This window comes from Musca autumnalis, unplaced genomic scaffold (genome assembly GCF_047663935.1).
Source record: "Musca autumnalis isolate F117 unplaced genomic scaffold, ASM4766393v1 scaffold_3, whole genome shotgun sequence".
NCBI lineage: Eukaryota > Metazoa > Arthropoda > Insecta > Diptera > Muscidae > Musca > Musca autumnalis.
In genome coordinates this window covers 127,922,972-127,947,350 of record NW_027411866.1, presented here as the reverse complement: position 1 = coordinate 127,947,350, position 24,379 = coordinate 127,922,972, and the positions used below count along the sequence as shown (strand labels likewise).

The window sequence follows — 24,379 nt, the reverse complement described above, 5'->3', positions numbered from 1 at the left end:
GCTGGGACTTCTGTGAAAATTTGTTGTTAAACTAAGGGATGCATGTAACGTATAAGTATTGTCGTTAATAATACGTCAATGGAAAGTTGTTGAAAATTTATAGCAAAGATATACGAGTAGCGCCAGCAGATTACGAGAGAGAGTCTTTGTCTTTATAAACGACCTGACTGAAAGTTTTGTAGATATACCTGTGACGTATGAGTGTTGTCGTTACTAATACGCCAAATAGTCAGTATGTTTTACTGGTGCTCACGATAACTCTCAAACGGATCAATCGATTTCGTCCAAAGTTCACAGCTCGTTTACTTAGACCCGAACTTAAATTAGTTATTAGTCCAACCTCTTTCAACGGAAATGTTTCTATCAAACTTAAATCAAGTTTCAAGGAAGTCTAGGAATTTCTATTTCTTTTCAGAAGTATTACTTACTTACTTAGCTGGCCTTTTACAGAACATTTGTTCCATAAGCCGAACTAAGAAAAAATCTCCAATCCTGCTGTATTTTCCCAATCTGGGATATGTAGCTTACTGATAACTCGTTTCACTTGTTCGCTCCAACGAAGCTTTGGCCTTCCAGATCTGCGAGAACCTCCATGCTGCCTGTATTTATACGCCTTTTTAGCGGGTTCATCATCACTCATTCTTATAACATGGCCTAGCCATCGCAATCGTTGTATCTCGATTTGTTCAACTACATTGATGTCATTGTATAGTTGGTACAGCTCGTTGTTCATACGACGCCGATATTCGCCTTCAACACAGAGTGGCCCGTAGATCTTTCGAAAAATGTTTCTCTCGAACACACCAAGCACTGCCTTATCTGCTTGAGCAAGTACCCATGCTTCGGAGCCATACATTAGCACGGGTAGTATCAGTGTTTTGTAAAGTGTTACTTTTGTTTGACGAGAGGTGGCTTTATTCCTAAACTGCTTACTCAGCCCAAAGTAGCATCTGTTAGCCAACACAATTCTTCTTCGTATTTCACAACTGATGTTATTTGTTGTGTTTATGGCGGTGCCGAGGTAGACGAAGTCCTTTACTACCTCAAAATTGTAGGTACCAACATTCACAAATGGTGCGGGGTTTGTGGTAATATTACGCGTCGATACCATCAACTTGGTTTTTTCGCCGTTTACTGCCAGACCAACTTTAGCAAATTCTCTTTCGACTTTTGTAAAGGTGTCAGTTACTTCCTTTACCGATCGACCCATGATGTCAATGTCGTCGGCATAAGCCAGTAACATATGGCTGTTCGTGTATATCGTTCCATTTCTTTTGACCTTCGCGTCTCGTATGACCTTTTCCAGCAGGATGTTGAATAGATCACACGACAGGCCGTCACCTTGTCTGAAACCTCTTTTGGTAATAAACTCTTCGGAGAGGTTCTTTCCTATTTTAACTGTGGATCTCGTCTCAGTTAATGTCATTCTACAAAGCCGAATGAGCTTTGCAGGAATACCAAAATCAGACATGGCTTGGAACACCTTTGAACGTATAGGGCTGTGGAATGCTGCTTTATAATCGACGAAAAGATGGAAGGTGTCGATCTGCATTTCTTGGGTCTTTTCCAGGATTTGTCTCAAGGTAAATATCTGGTCAATGGTGGATTTGCCAGGTCTAAAGCCGCACTGATAGGGTCCAATAATTTCATTGACCATAGGCTTTAGTCTCTCACACAATATGCCAGATACTATCTTATATGCAATAGGGAGCAGACTTATGCCCCTGTAATTGGAGCACACAGTCTTATCACCCTTCTTGTGGACTGGACATATGATGCTCACGTTCCAATCGTCAGCTAACTAGCTGATGCATACACCTTATCAGCGTGTCGCCTCCGGTTTTGAACAGCTCGGCTTGTAGGCCATCTGCTCCTGCCGCCTTATTATTCTTTAGCCGGTTTATTGCTGTCCTTACCTCATCTTGGCTGGGCGGTACACATTCAATACCATCTTCTGTGATTGGATCTGTGGTATCTTCACCGTCTTCGCTATCGGATAAATCGGATTGGAAAAATGTTCTTTCCATATCCTGAGCACACTATCTGTATCAGTTACCAAATTACCTTGTTGGTCTCTACAGGAGGATATGCCTGTACCAAAGCCATCAGTTTGATGCTTCACTCTTTGGTAGAATTTTCGGACTTCGTTCTGTCTCCTGTACATCTCTATTTGTTCACACTCCCTCTTTTCCATCTCTCTCTTTTTCCTGCGGAAAAGACGTTTCTCCTCTCTCCTTTTTTCCCGTTACCTCTCTCGTGCGGTCCGGTCTTTATAGAAGAGCTGAAAGGAGTCTTTATAGACGAGCTGAAGGAAATATTTTTAGAAAAGCTAAAGGAAGTCTTTATAGACAAGTTGAAGATAGTTATTATAGACAAGCTTATGGAAGTCTTTGTAAACGAGCTGAAGCAAGGGGTCTTTATAGACGAGCTGATTGGAGTCTTTATAGACGAGCTGAAGGGAGTCTTTATAGACGAGCTGAAGGGAGTCTTTATAGACTACCCGCATAAAGTCATTATAGACGAGCTGAAGGAAGTCTTTATTGACGATAGAAGGGAACATTTATTTGAAAAATATTCTTAAAAAATCCACGTTTAGTTGATCCTTGGAAAAATATTCTTAAAAAACCCACGTTTAGTTGGTCCTGGGAAAAATATTCTTAAAAAAATCCACGTTTTTTTGGTCCTTGGAAAAGGAGTCTTTATAGACGAGCTTAATGGAATATTTTTAGAAAAGTTGAAGGAAGTCTTTATAGACAAGTTGAAGATAGTTTTTATAGACAAGCTGATCGAAGTCTTTGTAAACGAGCTGAATCTGGGGGTCTTTATAGACGAGCTGAAGGGCGTCTTTATAGACTACCTGCAGAAAGCTGAAAGGAACATTTATTTGAAAAATATTCTTAAAAAATCCACGTTTTGTCGGCCCTTGGAACAATATTTTTAAAAAATCCACTTTTTGTCGGCCCTTGGAACAATATTTTTAAAAAATCCACTTTTTGTCGGCCCTTGGAAAAATATTCTTAAAAAATCCACGTTTTGTCGGCCCTTGGAAAATTATTCTTAAAAAATCCACGTTTTGTCGGCCCTTGGAAAATTATTCTTAAAAAATCCACGTTTTGTCGGCCCTTGGAAGAATATTCTTAAAAAATTCACGTTTTGTTGGCCTTTGGAAAAAATATTCTTAGAAAATCCACGTTTTGTTGGTCCTTGGAAAAATATTCTTTAATAAATCCATTTTTGGTTGGCTCTTGGAAAAATATTCTTAAAAAATCCACGCTTTGTTGATCGTTGGAAAAGTATTCTTAAAAAAAATCCACGTATCGTTGGTCCTTGGAAAAATATTCTTAAAAAATCCACGTTTTGTTGGCCCTTGGAAAATATTCTTAAAAAAATCCACGTTTTGTTGGCCTTTGGAAAAAATATTCTTAAAAAATCCACGTTTTGTTGGTCCTTGGAAAAAATATTCTTTAATAAATCCATTTTTGGTTGGCCCTTGGAAAATATTCTTAAAAAATCAACGCGTTGTTGGTCCTTGGAAAAATATTCTTAAAAAAATCCACGTATCGTTGGTCCTTGGAAAAATATTCTTACAAAAATATTCTTATAGACGAAGAACATTTATTTGAAAAATATTCTTAAAAAATCCACGTTTTGTCGGCCCTTGGAAAAATATTCTTAAAAAATCCACGTTTTGTTGTTCTTTGGAAAAATATTCTTAAAAAATCCACGTTTTGTTGGTCCTTGAAAAATATTCTTAAAAAAACACGTTTTCTTGGTCCCTGAAAAAAAAATATCCACTTTTTGTCGGCCCTTGGAACAATATTTTTAAAAAATCCACTTTTTGTCGGCCCTTGGAAAAATATTGTTAAAAAATCCACGTTTTGTCGGCCCTTGGAAAAATATTTTTAAAAAATCCACTTTTTGTCGGCCCTTGGAAAAATATTCTTAAAAAATCCACGTTTTGTCGGCCCTTGGAAAATTATTCTTAAAAAATCCACGTTTTGTCGGCCCTTGGAAAATTATTCTTAAAAAATCCACGTTTTGTCGGCCCTTGGAAAAATATTCTTTAATAAATCCATTTTTGGTTGGCTCTTGGAAAAATATTCTTAAAAAATCCACGCTTTGTTGGTCCTTGGAAAAGTATTCTTAAAAAAAATCCACGTATCGTTGGTCCTTGGAAAAATATTCTTAAAAAATCCACGTTTTGTTGGCCCTTGGAAAATATTCTTAAAAAAATCCACGTTTTGTTGGCCTTTGGAAAAAATATTCTTAAAAAATCCACGTTTTGTTGGTCCTTGGAAAAAATATTCTTTAATAAATCCATTTTTGGTTGGCCCTTGGAAAATATTCTTAAAAAATCAACGCGTTGTTGGTCCTTGGAAAAATATTCTTAAAAAAATCCACGTATCGTTGGTCCTTGGAAAAATATTCTTACAAAATCAACGTTTTGTTGATACTTGGAAAAATATTCTTAAAAAAATCCACGTTTCTTTGGTCCTTGGAAAATATTCTTAAAAAAATCCACGTTTTGTTGGTCCTTGGAAAAAATATTCTTAAAAAAATCAAAGTTCTGTTGGTCACCGGAAAAATATTCTTAAAAAATCCACGTTTTGTTGGTCCTTGGAAAAATATTCTTAAAAAATCCACGTTTTGTTGTTCTTTGGAAAAATATTCTTAAAAAATCCACGTTTTGTTGGTCCTTGGAAAAATATTCTTAAAAAAAACCACATTTTCTTGGTCCTTGGAAAAAAATATTATTTAAAAAACCCACGTTTTCTTGCTCCTTGGAAAAAATATTCTTAAAAAAATCCACATTTTGTTGGTCCTTGCAAAAATATTCATAACAAAATCCACGTTTTGTTGGTCCTTGGAAAAATATTCTTAAAAAATCCACGTTTTGTTGTTCTTTGGAAAAATATTCTTAAAAAATCCACGTTTTGTTGGTCCTTGAAAAATATTCTTAAAAAAACACGTTTTCTTGGTCCCTGAAAAAAAAATATTGTTTAAAAAAAAACACGTTTTCTTGCTCCTTGGAAAAAATATTCTTTAAAAAATCCACATTTTGTTGGTCCTTGCAAAAATATTCATAACAAAATCCACGTTTTGTTGGTCCTTGGAAAAATATTCTTAAAAATCCATTTTTTTGTTTCTTTGAGAAATATTCTTAAAAAATCCACGTTTTCTTGATTCTTGGAAAGAATGTTATTTAATAAATCCACTTTTGGTTGGTCCTTGGAAAGAATGTTCTTTAAAAAATCCACGTTTTGTTGGTCCCTGGAAAAATATTCTTTAAAAAATCCACTTTTGGTTGGTCCTTGGAAAGAATGTTCTTTAAAAAATCCACGTATTGTTGGTCCCTGGAAAAATATTCTTTAAAAAATCCACTTTTTGTTGGTCCTTGGAAAAATATTCTTAAACAAACACTTTTTGGTGGTCCAGTATTTGGCGGCCCTTAGAAAAAGTATTCTTAAAAAATCCACGTTTTGTTGCTTATTGGAAAAAAATTAAAAAAATTACGTTTTGTTGATCCTGGGAAAATTATTTTTTTAAATCCAGGTACTGTTGGTTCTTGGAAAAAACATTCTTAAAAAATCCGTTTTGTTGGTTCTGGGAAAAAAATTTCTTAAAAAATCCACGTTTTGTTGGTCTTGGAAAAATATTCTTAAAAAATCCACGCTTTGTTGGTCTTGGAAAAATATTCTTAAAAAATCCACGTTTTGTTCGTCCTTGGAAAAATATTCTTTGAAAAATCCACGTCTTGTTGGTCCTTGGAAACATATTGTTTTAAAAATCCACGTTTTGTTGGTCCTTGGGAAAAAGTATTCGTTAAAAAATCCACGTTTTATTGGTCCTTGGGACAAAATATTCGTTAAAAAATCCACGTTTGTTGATCCTTGGAACAATATTTTTTTGTAGGTAAGTCTTTATAGATGAACTGAAGTGAGTCTTTATAGACGACCTGTACTCATGTGACGTATGAGTGTTGTCGTTACTAATGCGCCAAGTAGTTTAAGCAATGTTTGACCCTTCAAAGTTGTTTATAGTTTTTATAAATAATATTTAATCCAACATTTTTCCAGGATATTTGTTCAGCAATATTTATCAGTCTGAAGAACAGGCTTATATATAATATCTGTGTATTCCACGAGGGAATTATTATCCAAAGAATGATTGTAAATGTAAAAAAATATTTCAATTGCTACAATGTATATTCGTAATATTAATAATCATAATTGTGGCGTATGCTTATTACAGATTGTCACAATCGTCGTATCAAGTATACGACCAAAAAAACATTTACCCTCTCAGAAGGCATGTCATAATATTTGGTGCTTTTTTACTAGAGGATGAATATTGTATTCTTTTTACACAAGCATAAAATTTATTGCTCCTGGCAAAAACACAAAGATAAAAGAATAAACCTTACAAAGATTGATGAGGAGAAAAACGAAGTGCAGATACCATCTACCTCCCACATCTTCTGCAATAAAACACGATAATAAAGCTGCTACTTCGCAGCAGTGCTTACGCACTCAAATCACAATAAATTGGGTTCACACCCGACATTTGTTTTTGTCTGGGTGTTTGTTCATCACAAGTGGTTTTAATAAAAATGTTGTTATTGCGTTTTCACAATTTACGTTGCGATGATGGTGGTCGTTGTTAGATTTTACTCCTAGAAATCTTCATGTTTTCTTTTCTCCACATAAAAGAAGAAAATATACAAAGACAATACCACTGAAGGACATGCCAGTTATTTTATTACCACTGAATGCATCACGTATTGAATCAGTTGAACATTGTTGTTCCGAAACACAGACACGTCATTCTCATCATCATCGTCAACTCTTAAAATGCAAGTGATGTCAGTAGTGGTTATATCTAGTCATTACAGTTCTAAAGGAGGAGGACATGCATGCAGTTCATGCTGAATTTTTCTTTTTTTAGTTGGATTGCAACAAAATCTTGAATTTTACTTTTTATAAATATTTTTTGTCCAATTGTTGGCAATTGAATTTGTTGGTTTTTACTGCCCTAGTTTAAATACAAATGTTTTGTTTTGTATTTTTTCAGGCTGTGCAAGGCAAACTGTTTGGTTCAAAGGAAATTGTTGCATTATCCTGTGCCTGGTGTCATGAGGTCTATCATAATAAAGAATCCTGTTTCAATCAATCGAAAATTGGCGAAGAATGTAAAATGGGTAAGTATTATGGTGGAATTAATAAGGGAAAGGGTTTTGTTCAAAGTCCTCTGGGCTGTATAAGTAGTGACAACACGCATACGCCATCAAGTGCTAAGTAAAAGGGCGCAAAAATACAATTCTTTAGAAATGTCATTGAAAGCAAGTGTTAAGTGTTTATTTAGGAAAAGCTACAATAACTATTTGTGCCATTAGCCAGACTATATATGCCGTCATCTTTGAACTTCATCTTCTTCTTTTGACACATAATATCCTTTAAATAAACACATTACAAATGTCAGGCCATTTGTGCTGTAATTTATGCTTCGTTCATTTCGATTGTCTTGGGTCATGCAACAAGTGACGCACACACGGAGAAAGTTCTAACTGATGCTGCACTGTCAAAAGTCATTTAAAAGTTACAAATGAAATGTTTGCATGTACACTTTGCCGGAACATTTGTCTTTCGTTACAAATTTTCTTTTGCAAGAAGTAACTTAATCATACACAAGAAATATAAGTTTTTCGGTTATATTTTCCCAGGGGTCAACTTGGCCGATGAAAATGCAATTAATTAGAGGAGATTAATTATTTCAACATATTTCATTTCGTTATAAAACTCAAAAGAATTTGAAAAGTTGAGGTACATAAATACAAGACATTTTAATAGTTCGCTAGTTATATTCACAAACCGAAAAATATGATGAGAAAGAAGAGGTTCTTTATTGACGACGTAAAATGGAAGAAATTTAAGACTTTAAGGCGAGCTCCTTTGGAAAAATATTCTTAAACAATCCACGTTTTGTTGATCCTTGGAAAAATATTCTTAAACAATCCACGTTTTGTTGATCCTTGGAAAAATATTCTTAAACAATCCACGTTTTGTTGATCCTTGGAAAAATATTCTTAAACAATCCACGTTTTGTTGATCCTTGGAAAAAATATTCTTAAACAATCCACGTATTGTTGATCCTTGGAAAAATATTCTTAAACAATCCACGTTTTGTTGATCCTTGGGAAAATATTCTTAAACAATCCACGTTTTGTTGATTCTTGGAAAAATATTCTTTAACAATCCACGTTTTGTTGATCCTTGGAAAAGATATTCTTAAAAAATCCACGTATTGTTGATCCTTGGAAAAACTATTCCTTAAAAAATTCTCGTTTTGTGGTTCTTGAAAAGATATTTTTTTTGAAAAAATATTCTTTAAAAAAACACTATTTGGTGGTTCTTGGAAAAAATATTCTTAAAACCACTATTTGGTGGTCCTTGGAAAAAAATATTTAAAAAAATCCACGTTTTGTTGCTCATTGGAAAAAATATTTAAAAAAATCCACGTTTTGTTGATCTCTGGATTTTTTTAAATCCACGTTTTGTTGATCTCTGGATTTTTTAAATCCACGTTTTGTTGATCTCTGGATTTTTTTAAATCCACGTTTTGTTGATCTATGGATTTTTTAAATCCACGTTTTGTTGATCTATGGATTTTTTTAAATCCACGTTTTGTTGATCTCTGGATTTTTTAAATCCACGTGTTGTTGATCTTTGGATTTTTTTTAATCCACGTTTTGTTGCTTCTTGGAAAAAATATTCTTTAAAAAAATCCACGTTTTGTTGCTCATTGGAAAAAATATTTAAAAAAAATCCACGTTTTGTTGCTCATTGGAAAAAATATTTAAAAAAATCCACGTTTTGTTGATCGTTGGATTTTTTTAAATCCACGTTTTGTTAATCGTTGGATTTTTTTAAATCCACGTTTTGTTGGTTCTTGGAAAAAATATTCTTTAAAAAAATCCACGTTTTGTTGGTTCTTGGAAAAAATATTCTTTAAAAAATCCACATTTTGTGGGTCCTTGAAAAAATTGTCCTAAAAAATCTACTTTTTGTTGGTCCTTGGAAAAAATATTCTTCAAAAATCCACTTTTTGTTGCCCCTTGGAAAAAATATTCTTTAAAAAAATATTTTTTTTTTTAAATTCGCGAAAAAAAATTTCTTTAAAAAATCCACATTTTGTTGGTCCTTGGAAAAAATATTCCTAAAAAATCTACTTTTTGTTGGTCCTTGGAAAAAAAATTCTTTAAAAAAATATTTTTTTTTAAAATTCGCGAAAAAAATTTTCATTAAAAAATCCACATTTTGTTGGTCCTTGGAAAAAATATTCCTAAAAAATCTACTTCTTGTTAGCCCTTGAAAAAATATTCTTGAAAAAATCCACGATTTTTATCCTTGGAAAAAATATTCTTTAAAAAATCCACATTTTGTTGGTCCTTAAAATAATATTCCTAAAAATCTACTTTTTGTTGGTTCTTGGAAAAAATATTCCTAAAAAATCTTTTTTTGCTGGTCCATGGAAAAAATGTTCTTTAAAAAAATCCACGTTTTGTTGCTCATTGGAGAAAATATTTAAAAAATCCACGTTTTCTTGATCGTTGGATTTTTTTAAATCCACGTTTTGTTGGTTCTTGGAAAAAATATTCTTTAAAAAAATCCACGTTTTGTTGGTTCTTGGAAAAAATATTCTTTAAAAAATCCACATTTTGTGGGTCCTTGAAAAAATTGTCCTAAAAAATCTACTTTTTGTTGGTCCTTGGAAAAAATATTCTTCAAAAATCCACTTTTTGTTGCCCCTTGGAAAAAATATTCTTTAAAAAAATATTTTTTTTTTTAAATTCGCGAAAAAAATTTTCTTTAAAAAATCCACATTTTGTTGGTCCTTGGAAAAAATATTCCTAAAAAATCTACTTTTTGTTGTTCCTTGGAAAAAATATTCTTTAAAAAAATATTTTTTTTAAAATTCGCGAAAAAAATTTTCTTTAAAAAATCCACATTTTGTTGGTCCTTGGAAAAAATATTCCTAAAAAATCTACTTCTTGTTGGCCCTTGAAAAAATATTCTTGAAAAAATCCACGATTTTTATCCTTGGAAAAAATATTCTTTAAAAAATCCACATTTTGTTGGTCCTTAAAAAAATATTCCTAAAAATCTACTTTTTATTGGTTCTTGGAAAAAATATTCCTAAAAAATCTTTTTTTGCTGGTCCATGGAAAAAATGTTCTTTAAAAAATCCACATTTTGTTGGTCCATGGAAAAAATTTTCTTTAAAAAATCCACATTTTGTTGGTCCTTGGAAAAAATTTTCCTAAAAAATCTACTTTTTGTTGGGCCTTAAAAAAATTCCTAAAAAATCTACTATTTGTGGATCCTTGGAAAAAAATATTTTAAAAAAAAATCCACGTTTTATTGATCCTTGGATTTTTTTCCCTTAGAAAAATATTCTTTAAATAATCCAATTTTTGTTGGTCCTTGGAAAAATTTTTCTATAAAAAATCCACGTTTTGTTGGTCGTTGGAAACATTCTTTAAAAAAATCCACGTGTTGTTGGTCCTTGGAAAAAATATTCATAAAAAACACTTTTTGGTGGTCCTTGGCAAAATATTCCTAAAAAAATCCACGTTTTGTTGCTCATTAAAAAAATAAAAAATTTACGTTTTGTTGCTCATTGGAAAAAATTTTGCAAAAATTTACGTTTTGTTGATCCATGGATTTTTTTTAAAAAATCCACGTTTTGTTGGTTCTTGGAAAAAATATTCCTTAAAAAATCCACGTTTGGTGGTCATTGGAAAAAATTCTTTAAAAGAAATTCACGTTTTGTTGGTCCTTGAAAAAAATGTTCTTTAAAAATCTTTTTTTGTTCGTCCTTGGAAAAAAATATTCTTTAAAAAATCCACGTATGTTGCCACTTGAAGTGGCTATTGAGCACAAATTGAAGGTAAACTAATAGGGATATCAGGTGGCGTATGATTTATGTCGCTACTTATACACATCAATGGACCACTTTAATTTCCCTCATTATCTTTAGTGGTAAGAAATAATAGCAAATAGCAAATGAAATGTTGTAGTAAATTTATTGAGTGAAGTAAGATACTCTCAAGTTACCATACATTTAGTTTATAGAAGATCTCTTAATTCAAAGGTTCAAATTAAATTCTTCTTCTCAGACCAGCAATTAAGTGGAGGCTTGAATTTAATTAAAATAGTTAGAACGGAATATTTTAAAATTAATCCTTTCATTTTAATTACATTTCTCAACTGGATGATGATGGTGGCAAAGAATACATTTGTTGGCAACATTGAAGCCCACACCACGACCTCATACAGATTTACACTTCATTTTATTGAAAATAAATGTAGTTTTATGTGTTGCCAGTTGAGATAGTAAAGAGATCTAATCAAAACGAAATTAATTGGATTGCCGTTGGCGTATGATATATGTCACTACTTATACGCTGCAATGGACAAATTTTGTTACAGCGCAATCTATGGAAGTTTTTAGTATTTTTCTAGAAAATACAAATTTATATTAAGGCAATTACCTTAATTGCCACTTCAAAACCACAAATCCAATATAAAGTAAATATATTAATTTTTTGATTTAAGTTAAGCTCTCATCCTTCTTCTCACACACAAACAAATGCATAAATATGAATTGACAAGAAGTTTCTCATTAGAGACAAAATCTTTGAATTCAATTACATTTTGTAATAGGATTCTTCAAAATTAATTAAAATAGTGAGAAATTCTTAATATCGATTTTGAATCAAATCTTTGTATGTTAATTATATTTCACCCCACCTTGGCATAACAAATTTCCTAACACATCCTTGACATTAAAATAACCAAATGTCAGTTGAACATGGAACTCTATATGTGGTCAAGAAAACAGAAGTCTATGGAAATTAGATTCCATTTAGTCAAGTGCTAAAATATGTATTTGATGCAATCAGTTTACACACTCAATGTGTGTGCGTAAATTGACCTCATATATCGTAGCACTTTACTTTGAAATTATGAAGCTTTGGTATATGTACATGTGTGGACACTATAAATGCAATATTCTTCTCATAAAACTTTGTGATATGACAGGATAATAATTATAGCAGTTTCCTGCATCTAAACAAGTTTTATACTCTGGCATTTTTATTACCTCTCGTGTTTTAAATGAAAACTGAAAAGATTGAAAGTATCCAACAAAAGCTAATCAAACTAAATAGAATCCATAGGTGCGATGATGTCAATATCATGTATGTCCATTTAACTTAATTTCATATTTAAATTCTATGAAAGATATCATTTAATTCAGTTTTTCTAACTCTAGGTTGGTTTTTCATCACATCAACTCTGGTTGTTTTTCTCAATGGTGACAGCTATGGTGGAATTGATTAAAATTTGACAAAATTTTTGGTGACCATGTTTACATATTCTATGAATAAACTAAACAGGTTTTCAAACACACAGCCACCAACGGTTATGTATGTTAAAACAGGAATTTATATGCACAAATATGTTGAAGTTATTGTAAAAATGTTTGATAGAAACAAAATGGGGTTCTCTTTGGTAGGGGGAAAATTAAAATATTTAATTAAAACTGATACGTATAATTAATATTAATAATGTCAAAGGTGGCATATAATGTGTGTTATATTTTATAGGACGAAGTGGACTTTTATATGCAATTTATGGAATCACTAGATATCCTCAATGTTTATTCTTTAACAAATATGTCACTGAGATTGTTGGGTACTTACTTATTTCTTTACATTGCTTTTATTTTTATTATTATATATTTTTGAGAGTATACTTCCATAAATATATGAATGAAATTCAAGTGGTCCATTGATGCATATAGGTAGCGACATAAATCATAAGCCACCGGTTTCCCTATTAATTTATGTACAATTTACTCTGAAATCCTACCTCAAGTGACAACACATAAATTTGCTTTATTTTTTAAGCGGGGAAGGGTGAAGACACGTTATCATTTTACTTATAGCTTGTTTCACTAAGACGATTCGAATTCTAATTCGCACGAATTTCTACCAAACTCTTGTAGAAATTTTTTGTTAGTTTGAAAACAAAAATGAATGAAATATTTTTCAAAAACAGAAGTTTCCTAGTAGTTAGAATTTGAATTCGAATCGTCTTAGTAAAACAAACCATTAGTAGCTTAAAATATCATAGGATCTACTAATAGAGAAGAAATATAATGGTCTTCTATTAGAAGACCACTGGTTCACCTCATGGAAGACCAGTAGGTTTTCTCAGAGAAGGCCATTATGTCCTCTCAAAGAAGGCCAACAGGTCTTCGCAAGGAAAAGCCCTTAGTCTTCTTCTGATAAAAGACGATTAGGTATTCTTCTTATAGAAGAAGACTATTAGGTCTTCTTCTTGTGAAAGACCATTAGATCTTCTCATACAAGAAGATTATATCTTATCAAGCATGGTCACTAGGTATTTTCATAGAAGATAGGTCGTCTCGTGGAAGAACATAATGTCTTATCATAGAAGACCATCAATCTTCTGATAGCTGACCATAAGAACTTCTCATAGAATACCACTGGTCTTCTCGTAAAACACAAAATGTCAGCGAAAGCGTATTAGTGTTGTCAACACGTATACGGAGCACCAGCCTTTATAGCACATAGTCGTCTTATATGTATATGTATGTCCATTAGGCCTTCTAATAGAACCATTAGGCCTTTTTAAAGAGGACCATCATGTCTTCTCATAAAATATCATTAAATCTTCACATAGAAGACCATTTGGTCAACTCTTCATGTAAAGGGCCATTAGGTGTTCTCATAGAATACCATTCTAATTTATGACGCAAGGTCTTCTAATAGCAGATGACTAAGTCTTCTTCTGATAGACGAACATTAGGTCTTTTTTTGGGTAGAAAACCGTTTGTTTTCTTCTGATAGATGACCATTCGTCCTTCTTCTGACACAAGACCATTAGATTTTCTTCGGATAGAAGTCCATTAGGTATGCTTCTGATAGAAGATCATTACGTCTTCTTCTGGTAGAAGACCATTAGATCTTCATCTGATAAAAGACCATTACGGCTTCGTCCGATAAAAAAAAAACATTAGATTTTCTTTTGATGGAAGACCACAGGTCTTCTTCTGATTAAAGACTATGAGGCCTTCTTCTGATAGAAGACCATTAGATCTTCTTCTGATAGTAGACTTTATATTTTATTCTAATTTACCATTAGGTTTTATCCTGGTAGAAGGCCATTATGACTTCTTTTGGTAGATCATTAGGTCTTCTTATAGGAAATATCAGGTCTTGTTCTGGTAGAAGACCATAAGGTCTACCTCTGATAGAAAGCCATTAGGTCTTCTTTTGATAGAAGACCATTCGTCGTTCTTCTGACCTAAGGCCATTTGGTCTTCTGATAGATGACCATTCATCTTTCTTCTGACACAAGACCATTAGATCTTCTTCTGATAGAAGACCATTAGGTCTGCTTCTGATAGAACACCATTACGGCTTCTTCCGATAAAAAAAAAACATTAGATTTTCTTCTGATAGAATACCATAGGTCTTTTTCTGATTAAAGACTATGAGGCCTTCTTCTGATAGAAGACCATTAGGTCTTCTGATTTACCATCAGGTTTTATTTTGATAGAAGACCATTATGACTTGTTCTGTTAGATCATTAGATCTTCTTATAGGAACTATCAGGACTACTTCTGGTCTTATTCTGGTAGAAGACCATTACGGCTCCTTCCGATAAAGAAAAACCATTAGAAGAACATTAGACCTTATTTTTTTAGAATACCATTAGGTCTTATTCTGATAGAAACCCATTAGGTCTTCTTCTGATAAAATACCATTCGTCGTTCTTCTGACCCAAGACCATTTGGTCTTCTTCTGATAGATGACCATTCGTCCTTCTTCTGACACAAGACCATTAGATCTTTTTCTGATAGAAGACCATTAGGTCTTCTTCTGATAGATGATCATTACGTCTTCTCCTGGTAGAAGACCAATACGGCTTCTTCCGATAAAAAGCCATTAGATTTTCTTCTAATGAAAGACCATTAAGTCTTCTTCTGATAGAAGACTAATAGGTATTTTTGGATAAAAAACCATTAGGTCATTAGGTTAGATCTTCTCAAGCATGATCATTAGGTATTTCCATAGAAGACAATTAGAAGACCCTAAAATCTTCTCATAGCAGAGCAAAGGAACTTCTCATATAGGACCATTAAGTCTTCTCGTAAAACACAAAATGTCAGAGAATGCGTATTAGTGTTGTCAACACGTATACGCAGCACCAGCCTTTATAGTCGTCTTACATATCGACGCCTCCAAACAATAGCATGCTAAGTCGACTTAGCATGTTTTCAGGTTCTGTCAAATTTTGGTAATGATCGGACAATCCGAACAGAAGTTATAAACAAATATTTCCTTAGCATAGTACTGAAGGTCAAAGAAATTTCCAAACTTTTAGAGCTTGTCCAGCAAAACTCGCTTTTCAGAATTAGCAAACTATTATTTGGACGTGTCGAACGTCCTTTAACTTAAATTCTGTATAATTTTGGTAATGATCGGTCAATCCGAACAGAAGTTATAAACAAATATTGACTTAGTATAGTACTGAAGTTCAAACAAATTTCCAAACTTTGAGAGCTTCTCCTGCAAAACTCACTTTTTAGATTTAGCATACTATTATTTGGAGGTGTCGATATATCCATTAGACCTTCTCATAGAACCATTAGGTCTTTTTATAGAAGACCATCATGTTTTCTCATAAAATGTCATCAAATCTTTCCATAGAAGACCATTTGGTCAACTCTTCATAGAAAGGGCTATTAGTTCTTCTCATAGAAGACCATTCTAGTTTATAACGCAAGACCATTAGGTCACCTCATAGCATATCGCTAAGTCTTCTTCTGATAGAAGACAATTAGGTCTTCTCCTATATAAGACTATTATTCATGTCTTCTTCTGGTTTAAGAACATACTCTTGACAATTTGGACTTCTTTCGATAGAAGACCGATAGGTCTTCTTCTGATGAAAAACCATTGGGTCTTCTTCTGATAGAAGACCAATAGGAATTTTCATAGAAGATAATAGGATCTTCATGTCTTCTTCTGGTATAAGAACAATATTTCTTGACCATTAGGTGTTGTTTTGATAGGAAACCATTTGGTCTTCTCTGATAGAAGCCCATTAGGTCTTCTTCTGATAGAAGGCCATTCGTCCTTCTTCCGAGCCAGGACCATTCGGCTGTCTTCTGATAAATGACCATTCATCCTTCGTCTGACACAAGACCATTAGATCTTCTTCTGATAGAAGACCATTAGATCTTCTTCATAGAAGCCCATCGGTAAGTATTTGGTTTTATATTAAAAGTACAACTATTCCCATATAAAACGCCAAGTTCTTCTCATAGAAATGTCCTGAACTTAGCCATCTTGTGGGCAGTTCGAACTGGTTTATTATAGCCTTCGAACCATTAAGAAATAATAAACATACATATTTTTCGAAGGTCAACAGACAACAAAATTGTTCATAAGAAAAAAAAAATGATGACCTGTTAACATAAAATTCTATGTCACCTAAGGCGTGTTATTGGTGTCAACACGTATACGAACCGGTAGTAGTCGTACAAAGTCTATTAATTTTAAGTTTTCTTGGCATTTTTTCACAAATATCGTTCTAAGGATCATCCAATATCTTGTTATTTATCTGAGCGTATAATTATTGACGGTAGTTATACGCATTCAGGTACACCCGTATTAAATATAGTGATTTATGAAATGAGATTTAAGGGTAGGTATGCTTTCCGCAATGCGATTTCATTTCGATTAATGTAATAAAGAAATGTCCTTATTCAAACAATTATGTTTCCACATCAAGACTAAAATGGGACTTCTGACAGTAGATCAGAAGGTCTTCGCGTAGAAAAAATATGGCATTATCATAGAAGTCCAATTCTCATGAAAGATCTTCTTGTTAATACCCAAGGAAAGGTTTCTTACAGACAGCTACAAGAACTTTCCATAGAAGACTATGAATTCTAATCTAAATCCCAATCCAATTTTAGGACGTTTATCCCAAAAATTTTTAAATTAATTTTCTCTAAAAGATAATACGAACTTCGACTTTAACACGTGGACAGATATATAACCGACTACGCGTAAGAAATCTTTTTTGAGTTTCACATTTTTCAAGAATTAAAGTTTTCATGTCACGTAAGGCGTATTATTGCTGTCAACACGTATACGCACCGGTGGTCGTTATAGAAAATCTTTCAGTAAGGGATCATCAGAGCAGAATTGATTTTTAGCGAGCAATTTTATTATTATGTCTTAGAACTGCTGCAAAAACATATCTCCGCATCACCTTAATGGCTGCGAGCGTATCCAATGACATTTCGATTTATTTCTCCCTCTAATGGACCTTCTTAGAATAGTTGTATTTATTAAATTATTATTATTTTATGGCATCCATCAATTCTCCTTTGCACAATCTGTTTATCTTAGAATATGTGTGTTGCACACAAAGTCCACGGTACACGATATTAGACGTAATAGTCTGTAGTCCTCACACCACAGAACATAAAGGTAAAACCTCTAAACCATGATTGTATTTACTAAATACATATATCTAAAAAACTTTTCTGGGCAATGTCCTTGCTCCTAGTCCACCATCAACAACTTAATGGATTTCCAATATTTGAAATGTTAAAAAGATTTTCTTTTTAGTACTTTCACATTTCTTCCAATTATCTCACTCTTCTAACCGCTAACCTAAATTCTCTTGGGTAACATAGCACAACCATTGCATTCATTCATTGAGTCCTCAATATCCTGGTGATTGCAGAGGACATTTGATGTGATGTGCTGATTATTATGGTGTGACAAAATGGAATAGAATCATAATCATTTACAATCTCAATGTGATGTCGTCGTTGGTGATGCCGGTACTTATCAACTTGGTGGCTTGGCTACAGTTCCACTTTGTATACACCGTCAAAGTACAAAAAGCATACTTGAACTGCATGAGTTGACACTTAATGCCAATCAAACTGCCACATACCGTTTCAAGTGCAGTTGCAGCAACACTTCAGACCATAATAAAAATAATAATAGAATGTTGCATCATGGACAACGACAAATCGTTAAGAGTCAATATCAAATGACAACAGCAACACAGCCACCATGTGATTTTGTTACGCTCTAAATGTGCTAAAAATAACATTTTAATAAAATAAAAAATCAAAAGAGAAAATTGATTTTATTTAATCCACTAATTTGAAAATATTTTTCTTCTTTTCTTCCTCTCTCTCTCTACACTCAGGTAATTATGCCCCCATTATTGTGCCACCTTCATGGATTGTCAAATTGCCCAGCAAGGGAAATTTCAAATCATCGATTCGTGTCAATAACAGTGCCAAGGATAAAAAAGCCAGAGTGGCCAGTAAACGTGGCAAAAAAGATGAAAAGAAGGATCAGCGAGCATTCATTGTCAAGCCCATACCATCGACTGAAGTTATACCCGTCATTGTCTATATTAATCCCAAATCGGGTGGCAATCAAGGTGTCAAATTATTGGGAAAATTCCAAAATATCCTAAATCCAAGACAAGTATTTGATTTGACACAAGGTGGACCGAAATTTGGGTAAGTAAACAGAACAACTGCGTTTAACATTTTTGGGGAACAAAGTGATGGGGTAATGTTGTATAGTCTTAATTCTGCGAAAATAATGGGGGCTGCGGAAAAAATTAGAAATTTTTGTTTAAAGGAAGAAAATATTCTTTCATATCTGTCAATTTTAAAATAAGCTAATCTTATATGGCGTATGAGTGATGTCAACACGTATACGAACAATCTGCTCTCATTCAAAGACTTTTAATTGTTTTCCTATATTTCCTTCTTAAGGTGAACCATTACAGCCTCTCAAGATCGACTTGGTTTTTGCGGCATACTCTATACTACATGTACATCAAAATAAACCATTTTTTTTTTTATTTTTTGAAAGTGATAACTAGAGGTAACCAACCCCTTAAATATATTCCATGTATAATTGGACTCCATAGAAAAGGCCTTCTCATAGAAGGCCACGAAATCTTCTTATAGAAGATAACAAGATTTCGAAAAGGGGCAATAGAACTTTGAATAGAAAACAGAAAGTGATTTCATAGAGAACCGACTACCTGTAAATATGTATTGTGCATAATTTCAATTGACCTTCACAGTATCTAAGGCGAATTAGTGTTGTCAAAACGTATACGCACAAGCAAAAACCATCGTTTATGTAGTTTTCTTGGATTTTTATACCCTACACCACTATGTGGTAAGGGGTATTATGTGTTAGTGCATTTGTATGTAACATACAAAAGGAAGCGAGATAGACCCATAGTTCCTTCTAGGGATATACATAGAATCACTTTCTGAGTCGATTTATGCATGTCCGTCCGTCCGTTCGCAACATACAGGAATACCATTTTTTTAGCCGTCGGAAGATCAAGTTCGAAGATGGGCTATATCGGTCCAAGTTTTGGTATAGCCCCCATATATATTTTCGGCCGATTTCACGTATTTTCTGTAACACACACGCTATATATGTCCGATTTCGATGAAATTTGGAATGTGTGACTGAATTTGGTCTAAAACAAGTAAAAGAGTATCAGTCGGCTTGGCCCACAGAGATATACCCTCAGCCTGTGTATATTGAAACAATTTTTTTCCAAAAAACGTATGTATTTAGAGGGTTTTAAAAATTTTGGGCGTTTGAACCGACAAAAATGTTGATTAGGATTAAAGATCAAAAGTTTTGCGGAAGAGATACTAAAAGGAATGGATCGACATTGACCGTTATGGAAGTGGATCTCCAGCCACAACATATGGTGCCATAGGGGGTTTTTACACTCTTCGGACTGTTTGCTCAAGAAGTATGGATTTGCCCCTAAAAAAACTTTTACCATCGTAATTGAGGCAGCGAATGCAAGTTACTTCAACAAAAATCAAAGTGATTCGATATCAGGTCTTAAAGTGAACTTATCCGAAATTTTGTGTGGGGGGTACCGGATGTAGTAGACAAATATAATTCATATTTGAACCTGATCTATATCTGGTAGATATATTAGGATGTGTAAAGTATGGACCAATTCGAACACTACCTTCAAGAGTTACCGTACGAACAATTTTTCCGAACATTTTTCAACATTTGTGGGGGAGGTACCTGAAGGAGTGGACCGATATGGCTTATCTTCGAACTTAATTTATGTTGGACAAAATATTACTAAGGCCAAATTTTGGACAGAATCGGCAGATCCGTTCGAGAGTTATCTTGCGCTCCAACCACCTCACATGGTGTCATAGGGGTTTTTTGCAACTTTCAGGCTATTTTCTCAGGAAGTATGGACTTGCCCCTGATGAAACTTGTACAGTCGTATGGAGGGCAGTGAATACTAGTTGCTAAAACAAAAATCAAAGCGATTCGAGAGATGGCCCTAAACTGAACTTTTCCGAAATTTTGTGTGGGAGGTACCCGAAGGAGTGGACCTATTGAGACAATATTGAAACCTCATATAACTCTGGTAGAAGGTTTACGCTATACAAAGTATGGACCAACTCGGTCACTCCCTTCAAGAGTTATCGTGCGCACAAACCTTCCGAACATTTTCGAACTTTTGTGGGGGAGGTACCGGAAGGAGTGGACCGATGTAGTTCATCTTCGAACTTAAACTAAGTTTGGGCAAAATATTACGAAAGCCAAAATTTGAACCGAATCGGTTTGTCCGTTCGAGAGTTATCGTGCGCTCCAGCCAGCAGGACAGACAGACAGACGGACAGACAGACGGACGGACATGGCTAGATCGACTCCGAATTGTCTGAAACACATTTCGTCCAAACATACTTGGGGTCTAAAACCATTATTTCGATGAGGCACATTTTCATCGTATCAAAGTGTATATACCCTCCTTAGCCTAAAGGCTGAGGGTATAATAAATGTGCCAAATTATATCGAAATCGGTTCAGATTTGGATATAGCTCCCATATATATGTTCGCCCGATTTCACGTATGCGATGTACCAATCACGCTATATACGTCCGATTTTAATGAAATTTGGAATGTTTGACTGAATTTGGTATAGAAATAAGTGTGCCAAATTATATAGAAATCGGTTCAGATTTGGACATAGCTCCCATATATATTTTCGGCCGATTTCACGTATTTTCTGTACCAAACACGCTATATATTTCCGATTTCGATGAAATTTGGAATGTGTGACTGAATTCAGTCTAGAAATAAATGTGCCAAATTATATCGAAATCGGTTCATTTGGATATAGCGCCCATATATATTTTCGGCCGATTTCGCGTATTTCCTGCTCCAAACACGCTATATAAGTCGGATTTCAATGATATTTGGAATGTGTGACTGAATTCGGTCTGGAAATAAATGTGCCAAATTATATCAAAATCGGTTTAGATCTGGATATAGCTCCGATTTATATTTTACATATTCACAGTGGTGTAGGGTATCATATAGTCGGCCCCGCCCGACTTTGATCCTTTCCTTACTGGTTTAAATTTTTTTTTTTTTCAAATTATATACATATTTCAATTATTTTAAGGATTTCTATGAAAACGTGTTTCCATAAAACACCATCATTCAGAATTTTGATCTCCAGAAGGCCTTCTAACAGGAGATGACCTTCTCAAAGAATGCGTAAAGATGTTCACATAGAAAACCACAAGTGTTTCTTATAGAAGATCAGGAGCACTTCTTATGGATGACCAGAAGTTATTGTCGTGACAAGAAGGTCTTCTAATAGAATAATAGACAAGTAGATGTCTTCTTAAAAACTTTCATAGGATGGCTATTGATATTATCATCGAAAGTCACAGCATAGAATACCTGATGGTGTGGTATGACCAATACATGCATTAAAATTAAAATCCAATACAGTGCTCTTTCTATAGTGTCAAAATTTTCATGTTCAGTTTGTTGTTTTAACAAATTTCACTTTTCACACAAAAAAACGCCACGCTAATAAAATGTCTGAAAACAACTTTTTCACATTTTTTATGCGAAAAAACCAAAACACATTGTAACAAATGTTTGACAATTGTAATCAAACAAATTCATTTGGTTGGTGTCAACATATTTTTCAAGAGCGCTTATTACACTCAAAACTAAATTTTGCATATAAACGAATGGGCAATTTTGAATGATCATGCATAGACTGGTGACAGAGGCACATAATAAGTGTGTCTGCGTACTCGATAATTTGTAATAATTATTACAAATTATTACTGAATGTTGTTTTTTACACAAATGTTCAGTAAAAGTGAATGAATTGAGAGACTTGTTTTGAAATTTTTATTACTGAGAACTTATAATTTTTACTGAAGGAATTTTGTTCAGTAACATTTTGTAGCTTTAGGCAGTTGTCAAAAGTTTAAAATATTCAAATATCATAATCGTAAATATTAATCAAATTGAAAATTTTTACTGAATGTTGTATTTTTACTTTTTTAATTTTTTCCTTTGAAAGAGTATAAAATGCTTTCCTCTCTAAAAAGAAGTTACTGAGTAATATTTACTGAGAAAGTACAAGGACAAACCTAATCACATTTGTAAAACGTTTATTTCATTATTTGAAAGAAGTATTGACTTTTAAATGTGTTAAATGATATTTGAAATTTACTGCCGCTACAAACTCTAATAAATTAAAATTAGTTCTACATTGCAAGATGTCAGGCCAGATTGCCTTGCATTCATATTCCATTTGTCACTGCGAAGTGTGTGTATATAGTAGCGGCACTGGCTTCATCAATATCGATTCACCAATAGTTCATCAGCTTATTCGATTCCCATTATTTTGTTATCACCTGGAACCAAACAAAGTTTAACGATATTTATACACATCATGCAGAATCATTCTGAAATCATAGATTGTTCGTCAATTTATGGTTCGTTATTTAGTAGCCGGCTGACTCTCGGAATATGTATATAGTCACAGACCCTGTGAGGCTGGAAACTACTCTTCTAATAAACTCGGCTTGTAAAAAAACTCGTTTCGCACAACAACGAGACGAGATCCGCCAGTCATCTCCAGATGATCAAAGAATCTCCAATCTGTATGACGAAGTCAACAACCTCGTCAGCCAGCATCGCAGAGCTAAATGGGTGGAACATCTGGACAACTGTAAAATTGGTTCACACCAAGCTCCGGGCCACAGTAAAAAGTCTCATAGCCAACACACCGAGAGGAAATACGGCTGTAAGTTTTGGAGGTGCTAACATCATCGATGCAAAATAATGTGCGCTAAACTCATTATCAACCATCACCATCAATGTATTGCACATCCAACTGAGCAGAACAGGACAAAAAGAGCAGTCCGAAATCCCAGAGGAGAGCCCTAAATTCCAATAGAGAGGCCTTGTCCTATTTACAAAATCATTTATAACATCAACACTGCAATCAGAAGAGCTAAACTATCGAAAGTCCTGGAACCTAATGGCATTTGAGTGCTGCTGAAATATCGGCCCAGCATAAAAAGCCTTTTTCCAGCAATCCGGACTCTATCGGTCAATAGGTCAGTGATTTCATAGACTTGGAAAATAACGAGGATAATTCCGCTAACAAAACCATACAAACCAGATAGCGAAGGAGAATCATAACGTCCGCCGAATGAACGGTTTGTAGTAGCCCTAGATAATGCCTTTGGCACAATCGATCATGCAATGTTGGTGCGACAAAAAAATGGTTAGGTAATTACAAATAACGACCGGCAATGAGTTGTCCCAGCTTTTTCCAAGCGAGGCACACCCATATCGCCATCGGACTCTTGAAGTCTTCTTCCTTTATGTGAAATTCAGATTAAAGAAGTCTAAGAGTCGGAAAGATAAACAGATCGTGCCTCTCTCTCTCTCTCTCTTGCTATTTAAATACGTTACAGATTACTGTGACCCTTTTAAGGGGCTTTAACCTGAGTGCTTACGACTTGTGATGATCATAACAAAAACTTTATAATTTATAAACGTTGTCATATGCAGTAAATATTTACAACTGCGTATTCTGAAGATTTAATACCAACCCGATAAGACTTGTGGAAACATAATTTACGATTTGTGATGTTAACAAAATCTTTGGTTTGGTTTTTAATTGAAGATTTATTATTAATTGTTGGATTTTCCAGCGTCTTAACATGACCCAAAAGTATATACAAAGTTATTTGTACATGATGTCCAGTAATGCGATTCTTTAACTGACTTTTTGAATGTGTGGGACTTCCGTGGATTCGATAAGTAAGCGATTAAAAGAACGTAGTCGTTAAGCTCTACCTATAGCAGCCGTGCTGTCAACCTCATGGATTTATATAAAAGATT

At 33.8% G+C, this 24,379-nt stretch overlaps 1 protein-coding gene across 3 annotated transcripts in view; it reads left to right on the top strand.

The window, feature by feature from the left end:
- The window catches only part of rdgA (retinal degeneration A), a 734,186-nt gene that overhangs the window by 679,158 nt on the left and 30,649 nt on the right, over nucleotides 1–24,379 (top strand). For all 3 annotated transcript variants that reach the window (XM_073974355.1, XM_073974356.1, XM_073974357.1), the window contains 2 exons: nucleotides 7,072–7,198; nucleotides 18,333–18,654. In XM_073974355.1, the coding sequence (XP_073830456.1) occupies nucleotides 7,072–7,198; nucleotides 18,333–18,654 (449 nt within the window). The remainder of the gene's footprint in view (nucleotides 1–7,071; nucleotides 7,199–18,332; nucleotides 18,655–24,379) is intronic.